At 42.3% G+C, this 15,152-nt stretch overlaps 1 protein-coding gene across 2 annotated transcripts in view; it reads right to left on the bottom strand.

Moving 5' to 3' along the window:
• Positions 1-15,152, bottom strand: part of LOC115115592 (reelin-like) — a 303,739-nt gene that overhangs the window by 63,506 nt on the left and 225,081 nt on the right. For both annotated transcript variants that reach the window (XM_065009916.1, XM_065009917.1), the window contains exons 23-24: positions 9,829-9,941; positions 8,800-8,937 (exon numbers count right to left, since the gene is read on the bottom strand). In XM_065009916.1, the coding sequence (XP_064865988.1) occupies positions 8,800-8,937; positions 9,829-9,941 (251 nt within the window). The remainder of the gene's footprint in view (positions 1-8,799; positions 8,938-9,828; positions 9,942-15,152) is intronic.

The following is a 15,152-nucleotide window of genomic DNA, read 5'->3' as shown; positions in this document are numbered from 1 at the left end:
TTGGAAAGAAAAAACTGACGTTTCCAAAACTGCAAAGATATTATCTGTGAGTGCCCCAGAACTAATGCTACAGGCGAAACCAAGATGAAGTGCCCCAGAAATGCCCCAGATTCTGAAGGCGCTGTGTTCCAATGTCTCCTTATATGGCTGTGAATGCGCCAGGAATGAGCCTGCCCTTTCTGTCGTTTCTCCAAGGTGTCTGCAGCATTGTGACGTATTTGTAGGCATATCATTGGAAGATTGACCATAAGAGACTACATTTACCAGGTGTCCGCCTGGTGTCCTGTGTCGAAATTATTGCGTAATCTCTAGGTCCATGCGCGTTCCATTTCTTCAGAAGAGAAAGTCAACTGCCACGAAGGATTTATCATCGATAGATATGTGAAACACCTTGAGGATTGATTCTAAACATCGTTTGCCATGTTTCTGTCGATATTATGGAGTTAATTGGAAAAAAGTTCGCGTTTTAATGACTTAATTTTCGGGTTTTTTCTTACCCAAACGTGATGAAGAAAACGGAGCGATTTGTCAACACATATAATCTTTTTGTAAAAACTGAACATTTGCTATCTAACTGAGAGTCTCCTCATTGAAAACATCTGAAGTTCTTCAAGGGTAAATTATTTTATTTGAATGCTTTTCTGGGTTTTGTGAAAATGTTGCATGCTGAATGCCAGGCATAATCCTATGCTAGGCTATCAATACTTTTACACAAATGCTTGTTTTGCTATGGTTGAGAAGCATATTTTGAAAATCTGAGATGACAGTGTTGTTAACAAAAGGCTAAGCTTGAGAGCTAGCATATTGATTTCATTTCATTTTCGATTTTCATGAATAGTTAACGTTGCGTTATGGTAATGGACTTGAGGCTGTAGTCACGATCCCGGATCCGGGATGGCTCGACGCAAGAAGTTAGCTTGTCATGCGCTAATTGATGCGGTGCGACAATATCATTAATCTCTCAAACATTGTTTGATGATCTCAAAAAGGCTTTGAAGCCAACTAAACGTTGGTTAAAAGTGGAACGATGCGACACTACACTTTGAGGGGTCACTCAGACTACCTCGCCTCTCACATTGAGAGTCATGCTGAAACTACACTTCAAGGACGTATCCACCCTGTGTATGTTACCAGCCTCGAAACTGTAACCCTGCTACATGGACTTGATGGGTTACTGCCATTGATGGATTGGAAAACCAACCAGGTATGGTCACAGGCTACAGTGCCTTCTCCACTGACCACACTGTCTTCCCCTAACGCTAGCTGCAACGTAGTCATTCACGAGGGGTGAAAAAAAAAAAGATGTTTAAAAACCTCTTGGGGCAGAATCAGATCCAAGGAGATATTACGATATCTTGACACATTCCATCAGCCAACCTGATTGACCATTCTTTTCATGATTTCGAGACAGCGGTCTCTGTGAATAAGCAACTTCCCTCCTCCTTGCAGTCGTGCAATACGGTAGTTGTGATTAACTCCTCTTGCCCTTCAGACATTTCCGCAAGCACTGCGTATACTCTGCTTCGGATGATACACCTTTCACTTTGTTAGGGACGGTCACCCCTTACAATGACACTAATGGCGTCAGTCCAGCAACTGACCCGATGACTCCCACTGGTGAAACACTTTGCGATATCACAGACCGATATCCTCGTCTCAGTTCGCAGGTACTGAAGAGGTTGCCACACGCGGATGCGGTGGTGACTGACATGCCTCGAGCGTTTTGAAGCACAAACACCAGGAGATTTGTTTGAAAGGTTACAGCCATTCTCAAAACGTGGTGGCTGAAAACTCGTAGATAGGGTCCGAACTTTTCATTTGCACCTCAGACACCAACACCACCCGCTGGTGGGGGGGGGGGGGGTCCAGAGACACTAAGGGGGGGAATAGTAGCCAAGACCCATGATGAGCCTCATCGAGGCCGGTGGGGGTGTCGAGACTACGGACAACACCGTACGAGGCCCCCAGACCATAAATCAAATCTAGTTGTAAACTCCCCTACGAGAACAGTGAGGAGCAGACAGGCCCCTAGACAGGTATTATCTTAGAGTACATCTAAGATAGTACTGAGGTGTACCACACTGGTCGTAAAGGAAGTCCAGTGGACTTGTCCACCTCCAAAACAAATGGCAACAATAATCATTACTTGCCATGTGTAGGTTCAACTCAATACAACTAGTAAAACGCTCCAATCATGTGTTCCGGTAGTATAATATTTCAGAATAAATCGGTAGGATAACTGGTCCTTTTGAGCACCAGTACCAATACCAGCGACAGTCAGTCTAGCTACAATCAGTAAGAAGGTTAGAGACCTAACCAATCAAATTACCCTTGACAATAGCGACATATGATTCACTCAGAGTGCAACACGTGTAAGGGAAGTCCCCCCTGTATTGGACAAAAATGAATGGCAACATATTGGCAGTGAGCAAACCATATACACATTGTCCAATACCACCCAATTCGGCGTTGATTCATGCAAAGCATATTGCAAATGCCATATGGCTATTGCCAGTTGTAACACTTTAAAAATTCAACAGGTGGCGAATCCGCTCCACCGTGGTTTTTCATATTGGATATGTAACCCAAGTCAACGTCCAAAAGCAAAATTTTGAAAAAAAATGAAATTTTTGTAAAAAACTTATCACCCCTTAAAAAAGTGCTTTCTTGACCGTTTTTCGAAATTCTTTCGATTTTTTTGTCAATTACACATGTGTAAGAACTGTATGAATATACTTTTGTCCAATTTTATTATCATAATTTTATTTATTTTTTTACATGCGCATAAGGAATATGTTTTGTCCATTTTCAATATGATTTCATACGAAGTCAAAAGTCAAAAGTCAAATGTCAAAATTTTGGAAAAAACTTCACACACCCTTAAAAAAGTGCTTTCTGGACCGTTTTTCAAAATTCTTTCGAATTTTTTGTCAATTACACATGTGTAAGAAGTGTATGAATACACTTTTGTCCAATTATATTATCTTTTTTTTTTTTTTTACATGCGCATAAGGAATATGTTTTGTCCAATTTCAATATGATTTCATAGGAAGTCAAAAGTCAAAAGTCAAAAATGTCAAAATTTTGTAAAAAACTTCACACACCCTTAAAAAGTGCTTTCTGGACCGTTTTTCGAAATTCTTTCAAATTTTGTGTCAATTACACACGTATAAGAACTGTATCAACATACATTAGTTGTATTTTAATATCATATATATATTATTTTTTTTACTTGTGCATAAGGAATATGATTTGTCCATTTACAATATGATTTCATAGGAAGTCAAAAGTCAAAGTCAAAATTCACTTTTTTTGGGGCCAAATGCCATATGAAATTTGACATGCTCAAAAATGCTAAATTGACTGGCCTGATGAACACAGGATGGCCGAGCAGTGATAGTTGTACCTTTCCATCACTCGTTGTGTTGATTTCATCATGTCCATTAGGTTATGTTTTTTCACTATAGAATCATATTGCAAGTGCACGTGCATTTGCAATATGGTTCAATGGACAATTACCATATGAAATTTGACATGCTCAAAAATCCTGCAGAAATGCAAAATTGACTGGCCAGATGAACTCGGGATGGCCTGACAGTGATAGTTGCTCCTTTCCATCGCTCGTTGTGTTGATTTCATCATGTCCATTTGTTTATGTTTTCTCACTTTTGCAAAGTCACTGTGCATTTGCAATATGGTTCAATGGGCAGGTACCATCACGAATTTGTCATGCTATAAAAACCCTGCAGGAATGCAAAATTGACTGGTCTGATGAACACAGGATGGCCGAGCAGTGATAGTTGTACATTTCCATCACTCGTTGTGTTGATTTTATCATGTCCATTAGGTGATGTTTTTTCACTATAGAATCATATTGCAAGTGCGCGTGCATTTGCAATATGGTTCAATGGACAATTACCATATGAAATTTGACATGCTCAAAAATGCTAAATTGACTGGCCTGATGAACACAGGGTGGCCGAGCAGTGATAGTTGTACCTTTCCATCACTCGTTGTGTTGATTTCATCATGTCCATTAGGTGATGTTTTTTCACTATAGAATCATATTGCAAGTGCGCGTGCATTTGCAATATGGTTCAATGGACAATTACCATATGAAATTTGACATGCTCAAAAATGCTAAATTGACTGGCCTGATGAACACAGGGTGGCCGAGCAGTGATAGTTGTACCTTTCCATCACTCGTTGTGTTGATTTCATCATGTCCATTAGGTGATGTTTTTTCACTATAGAATCATATTGCAAGTGCGCGTGCATTTGCAATATGGTTCAATGGACAATTACCATATGAAATTTGACATGCTCAAAAATGCTAAATTGACTGGCCTGATGAACACAGGGTGGCCGAGCAGTGATAGTTGTACCTTTCCATCACTCGTTGTGTTGATTTCATCATGTCCATTTGTTTATGTTTTCTCACTTTTGCAAAGTCACTGTGTATTTGCAATATGGTTCAATGGGCAGGTACCATCACGAATTTGTCATGCTATAAAAACCCTGCAGGAATGTGAAATTGACTGGCCCGATGAACTCGGGATGGCTGGGCAGTGATTCTGGTTCATCTCAATGGCTCGTTAGGGTTGATTTCAGAATGTCACTTTTGGTGATGGTACCTCACTGTTTAAACATATTGCAAATGGACAAGAGTCACCAGCAAGTCACCGTCCATCAGTCAATTAGATATCATTCTGACACCAAACTGATACAAACTGACACTAACCCCACTTTTTCCAACTTGTTTAGTAGCCAACTATCACATACTTCAGAGCTGGCCCAAAATTCACAACGCCTTCGGTTCAAACCATAAAAAAAACATAAAACACATAGTTACGTTCTAGCTGCGGGTCCATTTCTTATGTTACGTGTAGGCCTAGCTGAGACGACCCCGAATCCCAAGTTTCGGCTCGGTCGGTCATTTGGTGTCCGAGCAAAACCCTAATTGGTGCTGAAAATCAACTTTTTTCTATGACTTGCTACGGGGTCCTTGAATGAGCTATCGGACCGAAATGTTGGGGTCTGTCTATATGGACCGAGACGGTCGCAATGCACCTAGTCTTGTGTCTCTGAGACATTTCTAAATGTCGCCATTTTCGTAATGGTCAAAATGAATTGAAGTCATTGCAAATGTAGGAAGCTGTTTCTCGGTCCGAGAACCGTCTAGAGCCATGTAACTCACCACGCACTATTGAACTGAGGTCTAGAACAGGATTCTAAAGTTTCGGAACTCTAGGTCTGACGGTTCTTTAAAAGTTCCAACAAGGTTAACTAATGCAGGCAGTGTATGTCTCTACGCACCCCAATGGGTCCCTCCTTCCAAGCTGTGTGTGTGTGTGATTTAGTTTTCCTTTGAAATTTTATGGGAAAAATGACTGATTTACAGTTCATGGGGGTTGCCTAATCACACATATGAAGTTTTGGAAAGATCTGACTTTTTTAACCCCTCGAAACAGCCCCTGAGACACCAATTAAGGCACTTCCGGTTGGCACAGGAAGCTATAAGTCAACACATATCCTCACTGGGGTATGCTTTTACAGAATCCTGAGTTTTAAGTCCTTACGTTAAGAATTGACTGATTTACACAGGGTTGAATGCACTATGTCTATCAAACTGCAGTCAGGGTATGGAAAAACACTTTTAGGGTGATTTTAACCACTTCCGGTTGGTCCAGGAAGCTTAGAATCAACACAGGTAGACCTCATACTGCCCTGATGGACTGTTACTAAAGACAGGTTCATACGGCATTCATAACCCATATAGACTTCAGGTTGAATTTAGGGGTGCAGGCAATGTATTCCTATGGGGAGACAAGTCAATGCAAACTCTTTGAAGTAAACATCTTCTTTTAACTATTAAGGGTTAATGCTACACGGTCAAGGTTAGGCTTGCACGGATCGGGAGGACCTTAGGAACGTACCTGAGGTCGAATTGTGCTTCTCACCCTAACGGTTCTCTCACTGTCACCCAAAAGCAAATGACATTGAGGGCCAGGCTTCATTTTGGTTCTGCTTTTTCAAGGTCACTGCACTCAGAGCGAGCTACGGTCAAGCGGGCGTCTCGTTGAACTCGGCACAGTCTGGAGACTATGGTGATGCCATTTTTTGTGTTGATTTTAGAATGCCATTTTGGTGATGGTCCCTCTCCGTTTAAACATATTGCTAATGTACAAAAGTCAACTAGCAAGTCAGTGTCCATCAGTCAATTAGATGTCATTCTGACACAGAACTGATACCAATTGACACCAAACCCACTTTTTAGGCTTTGTGTGTCTTTAAGCACCGCACTTTGTCACTCCATCCTTGCTGTGTGTGTGTTTCTGTGTGTGTGTGTGTGAGAGAGAGCTTTTCTTTGACATCTGTTGGGAGAAATGACTGACTTACAGTTTATGGGGGTTGCCTAATCACACATATGAAGTTTTGAAAAGATCTGACCTTTTTAACCCTTGGAAACTGCCACTGTGACACCATTTAAGGCACTTCCGGTTGGCACAGGAAGCTATAAATAAACTCATATCATGATTTGGGTATGCCTTTACAGAATCCTGAGTTTGAAGTCTTTACGTTAAGAACTGAGTTATTTACGGAGGGTTTAGTGAGTGTGTGTTATTTCAGAAAATCATAGAAAATCACAGAAATCTCGCAGAGCTCCGCAGCACACTTTAAAAAGATTCGTAAGAACACCCTGCAACTGGATCTGTAACCGTTGAAAAAAAAAACACCTATCCGTGAACATCACCTAGGTGTCGTTGTACGATTTCTCTTAAATGACGATAGATAAATGGCTGGTTCTTTTTTTATTGACACCGGAGGCTCCTTGACTTTGACGTGAAGTGGAAAAATAATTTCTTTATTTTCATTTTGGACCTTTAATCCCAGATGAACTCAAATTAATCCCATAACTCAAAAACCTTTGAGGCCTAGACGCCATCTTGTTCGGGGCCAACTGCCCATTATGCCGCCCCTACGCTCACCGAGTTTCGGCTTCTAAATATTTTCAGTTTTTGAGATAAGGCCCCGTCGTGAATCGTGATGTTTTGTCCAATACCAATATGATTGCTTATGCCCTCTTGTGGGAATTTCCGGGACAGCGGAAAAATGACCTAAATCTTATTATTTTTGTAAAACGGAAACCGAATGTCCGACAAAGTTCATTTGATGACTTCCTGGTAGGTCCGGCCCTGCCGCTCGGCCCGACGCCGTCCGCGAATTTTACAAACGATTTCGGACGTCTAGTAAGGGACCGTACATTTGCAATATGGACTTTCTCACTAACCATACAGGTACTGCCAAAATCTTCCCTTAAGGTATGGAAGCGAATCTCCAGTGCACTCTTCCAATGGTTAACACACATGTCACTAATAAATAGAATCCTCCATTCAGGAGGAAAATTATTAGAAGTCATTAACCATGATCACACCACGTACGACTGGTCCATTTTAATGATAGTAAAGACACGACAGCTGTCATCGAGGCAAAGGGTGGCTTCTTTGAAGAATCTCAAATATAAAATATATTTAGATTTGCTTATCACCTTTTTGGTTACTACATGATTCCATAGGTGTTATTTCATAGTTTTGATGTCTTCACTATTATTCTACAATGTAGAAAATTGTAAAATATAGAAAAACCCTGCAATGAGTAGGTGTCCCCAAACTTTTGACTGGTACTGTATATCAAAAGAGCACAAGTTTGAGCATTTGTCCGTTAGGCCTATGGATTTGTTTTGTTTATCAGCACAAATTAGATTGTGCAATAAGTCCCACTCGTGGTCTTCTATAAATTGTTTTTGACTGGATGTGTAGCACAACACCAGATAGTAGTTTAGGAGGGAGTAACAAAAATATATAGCAGTCAGAGTGCAGTATAACTGCAGTTCAACTGGAGTACAATGCAGTTATTCTGCAATTACTGCATACAAAATACCACAGTCGACCGCAGTTACTGTACTTTTACTGCAGTTTCCAAACTGCAATCTACGTTTGTAAGGGATAGGCTGGGATCCGCACTAAGCAGCTGTAGCATTTTTCAATGTCCGTCCATGGGTCTAAAAAACAATGATTGATAGACAGTTTACACTTCTTCAATTCAACCATTATTTGGTTAAAATACACCTATACATTTGTGAACAGCCATCCACGACAACTACAATCCGTAAGGCGCAAATAGGCCAAAGTGAGAGAGCAGCAGTGTGATTCACATCATTGTGATAACCGTATCGCCCGTAAACTACACCACTGCTGTCATCCTTACCTCCAAGTGTTTCATCTTTGGATTCAGACAGCAGTTGCACCATTCGACTGTAGACTACAAAAGCCTATTCCTGCTCTTTTCCTGCGATCCATCAAACACATTTGGTGGTGTGTCATCATAGTGGTCTCTGACTTGTGGTCAGACCAGGTGGAACAAATTTGAACTTTTCATGTCATTGAGAAAGCAGAAAGGTGTTATAAATATTTTTTTCACAAACATCCTTTCTACATTTTCAACTAATCCTAGAAGTAATCATGTAACAAACTACAGTTTTTGTAATCAGATCACATGTAACGGGTTACATGTAAACTCCCAACCCTGTGCGCCCTCTACTGGGTATTAGAATGATCAACACGCGCAAGGCATCTTCAGATGGTTTTCTGTTTCTGGCAAGGTAAAAAGTCATGTATTGAGTTAGTTTCCTCGCTAAGTAACACTGTAAGTTAACAAGTTACTTTTAATGGAAGTAATGTTGTAACGTAAAAAAGTTACCTTTAAAAGTAAAGTTCCCCAACAGTGGCCCTCACTGACCTGCAGTGTCCGTGGTCGCACCATCCGTGTCCGTGGCACATCTGAAGGCACTGCTGTCCGATGTAGATGTCGTCCAGAGCCCATTCATCCTGCTCTCCATAGTAGTTCTGGATCCAACGGAACCGTGTGGCACTGGACCTGCACACACAGACAACAATCAGACACATCAAAGAGAACCAAACCATCCTGCATGTATTGTTAGCAAAGCTCATAAGCAAATATCAGGACCAGGATATACATTTGGTGAGCAGGAATACCAACAGAGTTGATGAAATGGGCATTGGCAGATTGTTAAAAACACAAATGAAGAAATAATATGCTTGAACACCACATTTTATAAAACCCCAGAACACTAATGAGACTGGGGAGGTGACACGGATCAATATAGGATCCATCCATACTATATCATCGTTTTTGTTGTTTTACCGTCCATGATGGAGGTGCTCCATCATCTGTGTAACTATATACAAGCATGTGTGTCTGAGTACCAGTGGATTATGTCTGTGAATTGAAAGTGCACCCCCACCTAGACCCCTAATGTGTATTTTAGTGCTTGGCCCTGCATGTGTGATGGTGATGGATGGTGGAGCCAACACGCCCAGTTAGGTTTATTTGTTACAGTCAGAGCAGTCAAAGCAGGTTAGTTCCCTGCAATAGTGACCCAAAATCGACCCAGAGGTAGCCAGGAATCCTTCATGAATGAGATGAGATCAGCAAACCTTTATTTAAGTCCATAGGGCTGGGGCTAGGGCTGGGGAGGGGAGGGTGGAGGAAGGGATGGGGTGGGGATAGGGAGACAGGAATATTGGTTGTAGGTCAGAGTCTCCTCAGGGAGAGGGGAGTGGGAGGTGTGTGTGAATATCTGAGTGTGTGTGTGTGTGTGTGTGTGTGTGTGTGTGTGTGTGTGCACGCACGCGCACTGTGGGCCCAATTCAGAGTTGAGATGAATGTGCTGAACTCAGACTTTCGTAAAGCATTCTGTCAATGGGTATACCAACCTGTATGGATGAAAGAATGTGTGTTACCCACCATGCTCTATGAGGCAGGGGCAGAGTGATGCGTCTCCAGTCAGTGAACTCAGAGGGATGGTACACACTGGGAGCAGTGAACTCTGAACAGCTGGGCATCCCTGGTAGGCAGGCCTGGGAAGGGGAGAAAATACTCAGTCAACTCCGTAACACACCATATCAATACACCTGACAGTACAGACAAACTTCATTGTTCCAGTATCTACATGTTTTATGGTTGTTATACCTACATCAGATAATTGCACTTATTGTATGTGGCTTTAGATAAAACCGTCTGATATACTAATGTATGGCTGCATCAGTTCCACAAAAGAGCTGTAAAGAAGCTCTAGAGAGTAGCTCAGTCAGTCCCACTAACAACTGAGATCATAAACAGACCTAATACCGGAGAATGCCCTCACAGCTCACAATAAGCTAATGACCCTGGGACTAAACATCTCCCTCTGCAACTGGATCCTGGACTTCCTGATGGGCCGGCCCCAGGTGGTAAGGGTAGGTAACAACACATCCGCTAGGCTGATCCTCAACAATGGGGCCCCTCAGAGGTGCGTGTTCAGCCCCCTCCTGTACTCCCTGTTCACTCACGACTGCACGGCCAGGCACGACTCCAACACCATCATTAAATTTGCCGATGACAAAACAGTGGTAGACCTGATCACTGACAACAACGAGACAGCCTATAGGGAGGAGGTCAAAGATCTGGCCGGGTGTAGCCAGGACAACAACTTCTCCCTCAATGTGATCAAGATAAAGGAGATGTTTGTGGACTACACGAAAAAGAGGACTGAGCACACCCCCATTCTCATCGACATGGTTGCAGTGGAGCAGGTTGAGAGCTTCAAGTTCCTTGGTGTCCACATCATCAGCAAACTAACATGGTCCAAGCACATCAAGACAGTTGTGAAGCGGGCATGACAAAACCTATTCCCCTTCAGGATGGCATGGGTCCTCAGATCCTCAAAAGGTTCTATAGCTGCACCATCGAGAACATCCTGACTGTTTGCATCACTGCCTGGTATGGCAACTACTCGGCCTCAGACCGCAAGGCACTACAGAGGGTAGTGCGAAAGACCCAGTACATCACAGGGGCCAAGCATCCTGCCAACTAGGACCTCTATAACAGGCGGTGTCAGAGGAAGGACCTAAAAATTGTCAGACTCCAGCCACCCTAGTCATAGACTGTTCTCTCTGCTACCGCAAGGCAAGCAGTACAGGAGCGCCAAGTCTAGGTCCAAGAGGCTTCTTAACAGCTTCAACCCCCAAGCCATAAGACTCCTGAACATCTAGTCAAATGGCTACCCCTCCCCTCTCCACACCATTGCCACCCTCTGTTATCATCTATGCATAGTCACTTTAATAACTCTACCTTCATGTACATACTACAAATACTAACCGGCACCCCCCTGTTTATATTGCTATTTTTTACTGCTGCTCTTTAATTACTTGTTACTTTTATCTCTTATTCTTTTTTGAAACTGCACTGCTGTTTAGGGCTTGTAAGTAAGTATTTGACTGTAAGGTGAAATGTTGTATACCTGTTGAAGTCGGTGCATGTGACTATTACAATTTGATTTGATTTGAATATGTGAGGAGACTTCATAGCATAATGCTATTGAAGGTACTTTAAAAGGTATACCATATCATACACTGCACTTGCAGAAGGATGACATTTTCTTGTACCTTGGCCTTAGTGATATAGTTCATTTGTAGGAGACTCGTTCAATCTCCGAAGGTAGAAAAAAAAATGTAGAGGCTACTTTAGTTCTATATGAATATTGATTATATATTTTTTCTAGCAAGGGTGACTTACAGAAGGACGTTTCAAACCAGGAACCTTAGTTGACCAGAAGAAGTCCCTTTTGAAATGGGGACCAGCAGGGCCAAGATATGACCCCAATCGGCATACTATCTCATGTGTTCTAAACAAACCGGAAGAGCCCAAGCTGGAATCATTTTTGCTCCAGTATACGACAGGGCAATAAAGCCCAAAACCAGATACTTCCTCTTGAACAAAGGTGGGATGCCTTTTTCTAAGACAATTATAATTGAATGTTATTTGTTGGGCAAAATATATATAGAATGTACAATATTGTATTTGCAAGCTACAACAAAGTATTCATTAAAACACTTATTTCCAAAGTGGTTCTCGATTACTCAATGAATAATGGACCAAAATGTCATAAAACACCGTTCCTAACAGCACTCAAACATGAATGACTCAGTCTCAAGTTTCTAAGTTTAATATTACATTTATATAAGTATTTAGACCCTTTACTCAGTGCTTTGTTGAAGTACCTTTGGCAGTGATTACAGCCTTGAGTCTTCTTGGGTATGACGCTACAAGCTTGGCACACCTGTTTTTGGGGAGTTTCTACCATTATTCTCTGCAGATCCTATCAAGCTCTATCAGGTTGGATGGGGAGCGTTGCTACACAACTATTTTCAGGCCTCTCCAGCGATGTTTGACCAGGTTTAAGACCGGGCTCTGGCTGGGCCACTCAAGGACATTCAGAGACTTGTCCCGAAGCCACTCCTGCGTTGTCTTGGCTGTGTGCATAGGATCATTGTGCCGTTGGAAGGTTAACCTCGCCCTAGTCTGAGGTCCTGAAACCTCTGGAGAAGGTTTTCATCAAGGATCTCTCTGTACTTTGCTCCGTTCATCTTTCCATCGATCCTGACTAGTCTCCCAGTCCATGCCGCTGAAAAATCCACCCCCAGAAATGGAGCCAGGTTTCCTCCAGACCTCAAGCTTGGAATTAAGGCCAAAGAGTTTCATCAGACCAGAGAATCTGAGAGTCCTTTAGGTGCCTTTCGGCACACTCCAAGCGGGCTGTCATGTGCCTTTAACTGAGGAGTGGCTTCCGTCTGGCCACTTTTACATAAAGGCCTGATTGGTGGAGTGCTGCAGAGATGGATGTCCATCTGGAAGGTTCTCCCATCTCCACAGAGGAAATCTGGAGCTCTGTCAGAGTGACTTCTCCCCCTATTGCTCAGTTTGGCTGGGCAGCCAGCTCTAGGAAGAGTCTTCCAAACTTCTTCCATTTCAGAATGATGGAGGCCACTGTGTTCTTGGCGACCTTCAATACTGCAGAAACGTTTTGGTACCCATCCCCAGATCTGTGCCTCGACACAATCCTGTCTCGGAGCCCTACGGACAATTCCTTCGACCTCATGGCTTCGTTTTTGCTCTGACATGCACTGTCAACTGTGGGACTTTATATAGACAGGTGTATGCCTTTCCAAATCATGTCCAATCAATTGAGTTTACCACTGGTGGACTCCAATCAAGTTGTGTTTATCTCAGGATGATCAATGGAAACAGGATTCACCTGAGTTCAATTTCAAGTCTCACTGTACATAGGCACTGTACAAAAAAGGGACTGGTAGTAGGATATACATAAATAGGTAAACAGGGCTGAAAGGGACTGGTAGTAGGATATAAATAAATAGGTAAACAGGGCTGAAAGGGACTGGTAGTAGGATATACATAAATAGGTAAACAGGGCTGAAAAGTGTAATACCTATGGTAATACACTAATGGTAGTATTTTTTGTTTTTTTTTACCTTTATTTTACTAGGCAAGTCAGTTAAGAACAAATTCTTATTTTCAATGACGGCCTAGGAACAGTGGGTTAACTGCCTGTTCAGGGGCAGAACGACAGATTTGTACCTTGTCAGCTCGGGGATTTGAACTTACAACCTTTCGGTTACTAGTCCAACGCTCTAACCACTAGGCTACCCTGCCGCCCCCTACTATTTACAGTACCAGTCAAAAGTTTGGACACACCTAAACATTCAAGAATGTCTCTTTATTTGGACTATTTTCTACAATATAGAATAATAGTGAATACATCAAAACCATAAAGTAACACATATGGAATCATGTAGTAACCAAAAAAAGTGTTATTTTAATACTTGAGATTCTTCAAAGTAGCCACCATTTGTCTTGATGACAGCTTTACACACTTTTGGCATTCAGTCAACCAGTTTCATGAGGAATACTTTTCCAACAGTCTTGAAGGAGTTCCCACATATGCTGAGCCCTTGTTGTCTCAATTGGGTTGAGGTCAGGTGATTGTGGAGGCCAGGTATTCTGATCCAGGTCCATCACCCTCCTTATTGGTCAAATAGCCCTTACACAGCTTGGAGGTGTGTTTTGGTTTATTGTCCTGTTGAAAAACAAATGACAGTCCCACTAAGTGCAAATCAGATGGGATGGCGAATCGCTGCAGAATGCTGCGGTAGCCATGCTGGTTAAGTGTGCCTTGAATTCTAAATACATTTCTGACAACGTCAACAGCAAAGCACACCCACACCATTACACTTCCTCCTCCATGTTTCACGGTGGGAACCACACATACAGAGGTCATCGGTTCAGCTTCTCCGCTTCTCATAAAGAAATGGCGGTTGAAACCAAAAATCTTAAATTTGGACTAATCAGACAAAAGGACAGATTTCCACCAGTCTAATGTCCATTGCTCGTGTTTTTTGGCCCAAGCAAGTCACTTCTTCTTATTGGTGTCCTTTAAAGGGAAAGGGGGATACCTAGTCAGTTGTGGTTTCTTTGCAGAAAATCATTTTTAGCAGCAGCATAGTGTTACGGATACAGTTATCCTGTGTGTGTGTGTATCCTGTGTGTGTTTCTTTTCTCTCCTTCTCCCCTCACAGGTGAAAACCATCACTCCCCAATCAGTCAACAATCAATCATCAATCAGAAGACACACCTCCTCCTATTTTCTACCCTATCACAGTTCCTTCCCCATGGTTTAAAACCCCCCATCATTTGTTTGTTCTAGAGCTCAATCTCTCTGTAAATGCCATGTCTGTAGGTCTCTGTGTTTCACTCTCGCTTTGTGTCTTAACCTCTCTTTTGTTTAAGCACCTCCATAGCACTTTGTCATCACCTGTGAGTATTGTTTTTGGTTATGGTGTTTGTTTGTTGCTGGTGGGAAAAGGGGGAAACCAAGACAAGTCGCCCATGGGCATACACTACCCGTAGGTGAACTTTGTTAAATACACTAGTTAGAACTGGGCGGACCACCCACTGTATTTTTGGTTAGTTAGTTAGCTGTTGTTAAAGTAGGCTAGTCTAGCTTAGGGGTGTTTTGGATGCTTATGGTTTCTTTCCTTGGGTCCAGCTCAGCCCCTTTTCCTGCTCCCCCGATTACCGTGTGTTTATAAATAAACCTAGAGTTTGACGGTAGATTTCTGTTGTCGTGGTTATTTCGTGCACACTTTTACTTTGTCACAATAATAATTTGCATGAGTTATGTTACGGGTCTCATTACCATCCCCCCTAGACTGTCGGGCCAAAAGGGATTCGTA

The sequence above is a fragment of the Oncorhynchus nerka genome, linkage group LG25 (assembly GCF_034236695.1).
Source record: "Oncorhynchus nerka isolate Pitt River linkage group LG25, Oner_Uvic_2.0, whole genome shotgun sequence".
Classification (NCBI taxonomy): domain Eukaryota; kingdom Metazoa; phylum Chordata; class Actinopteri; order Salmoniformes; family Salmonidae; genus Oncorhynchus; species Oncorhynchus nerka.
This window is presented reverse-complemented; position numbering and strand designations above follow the sequence as displayed.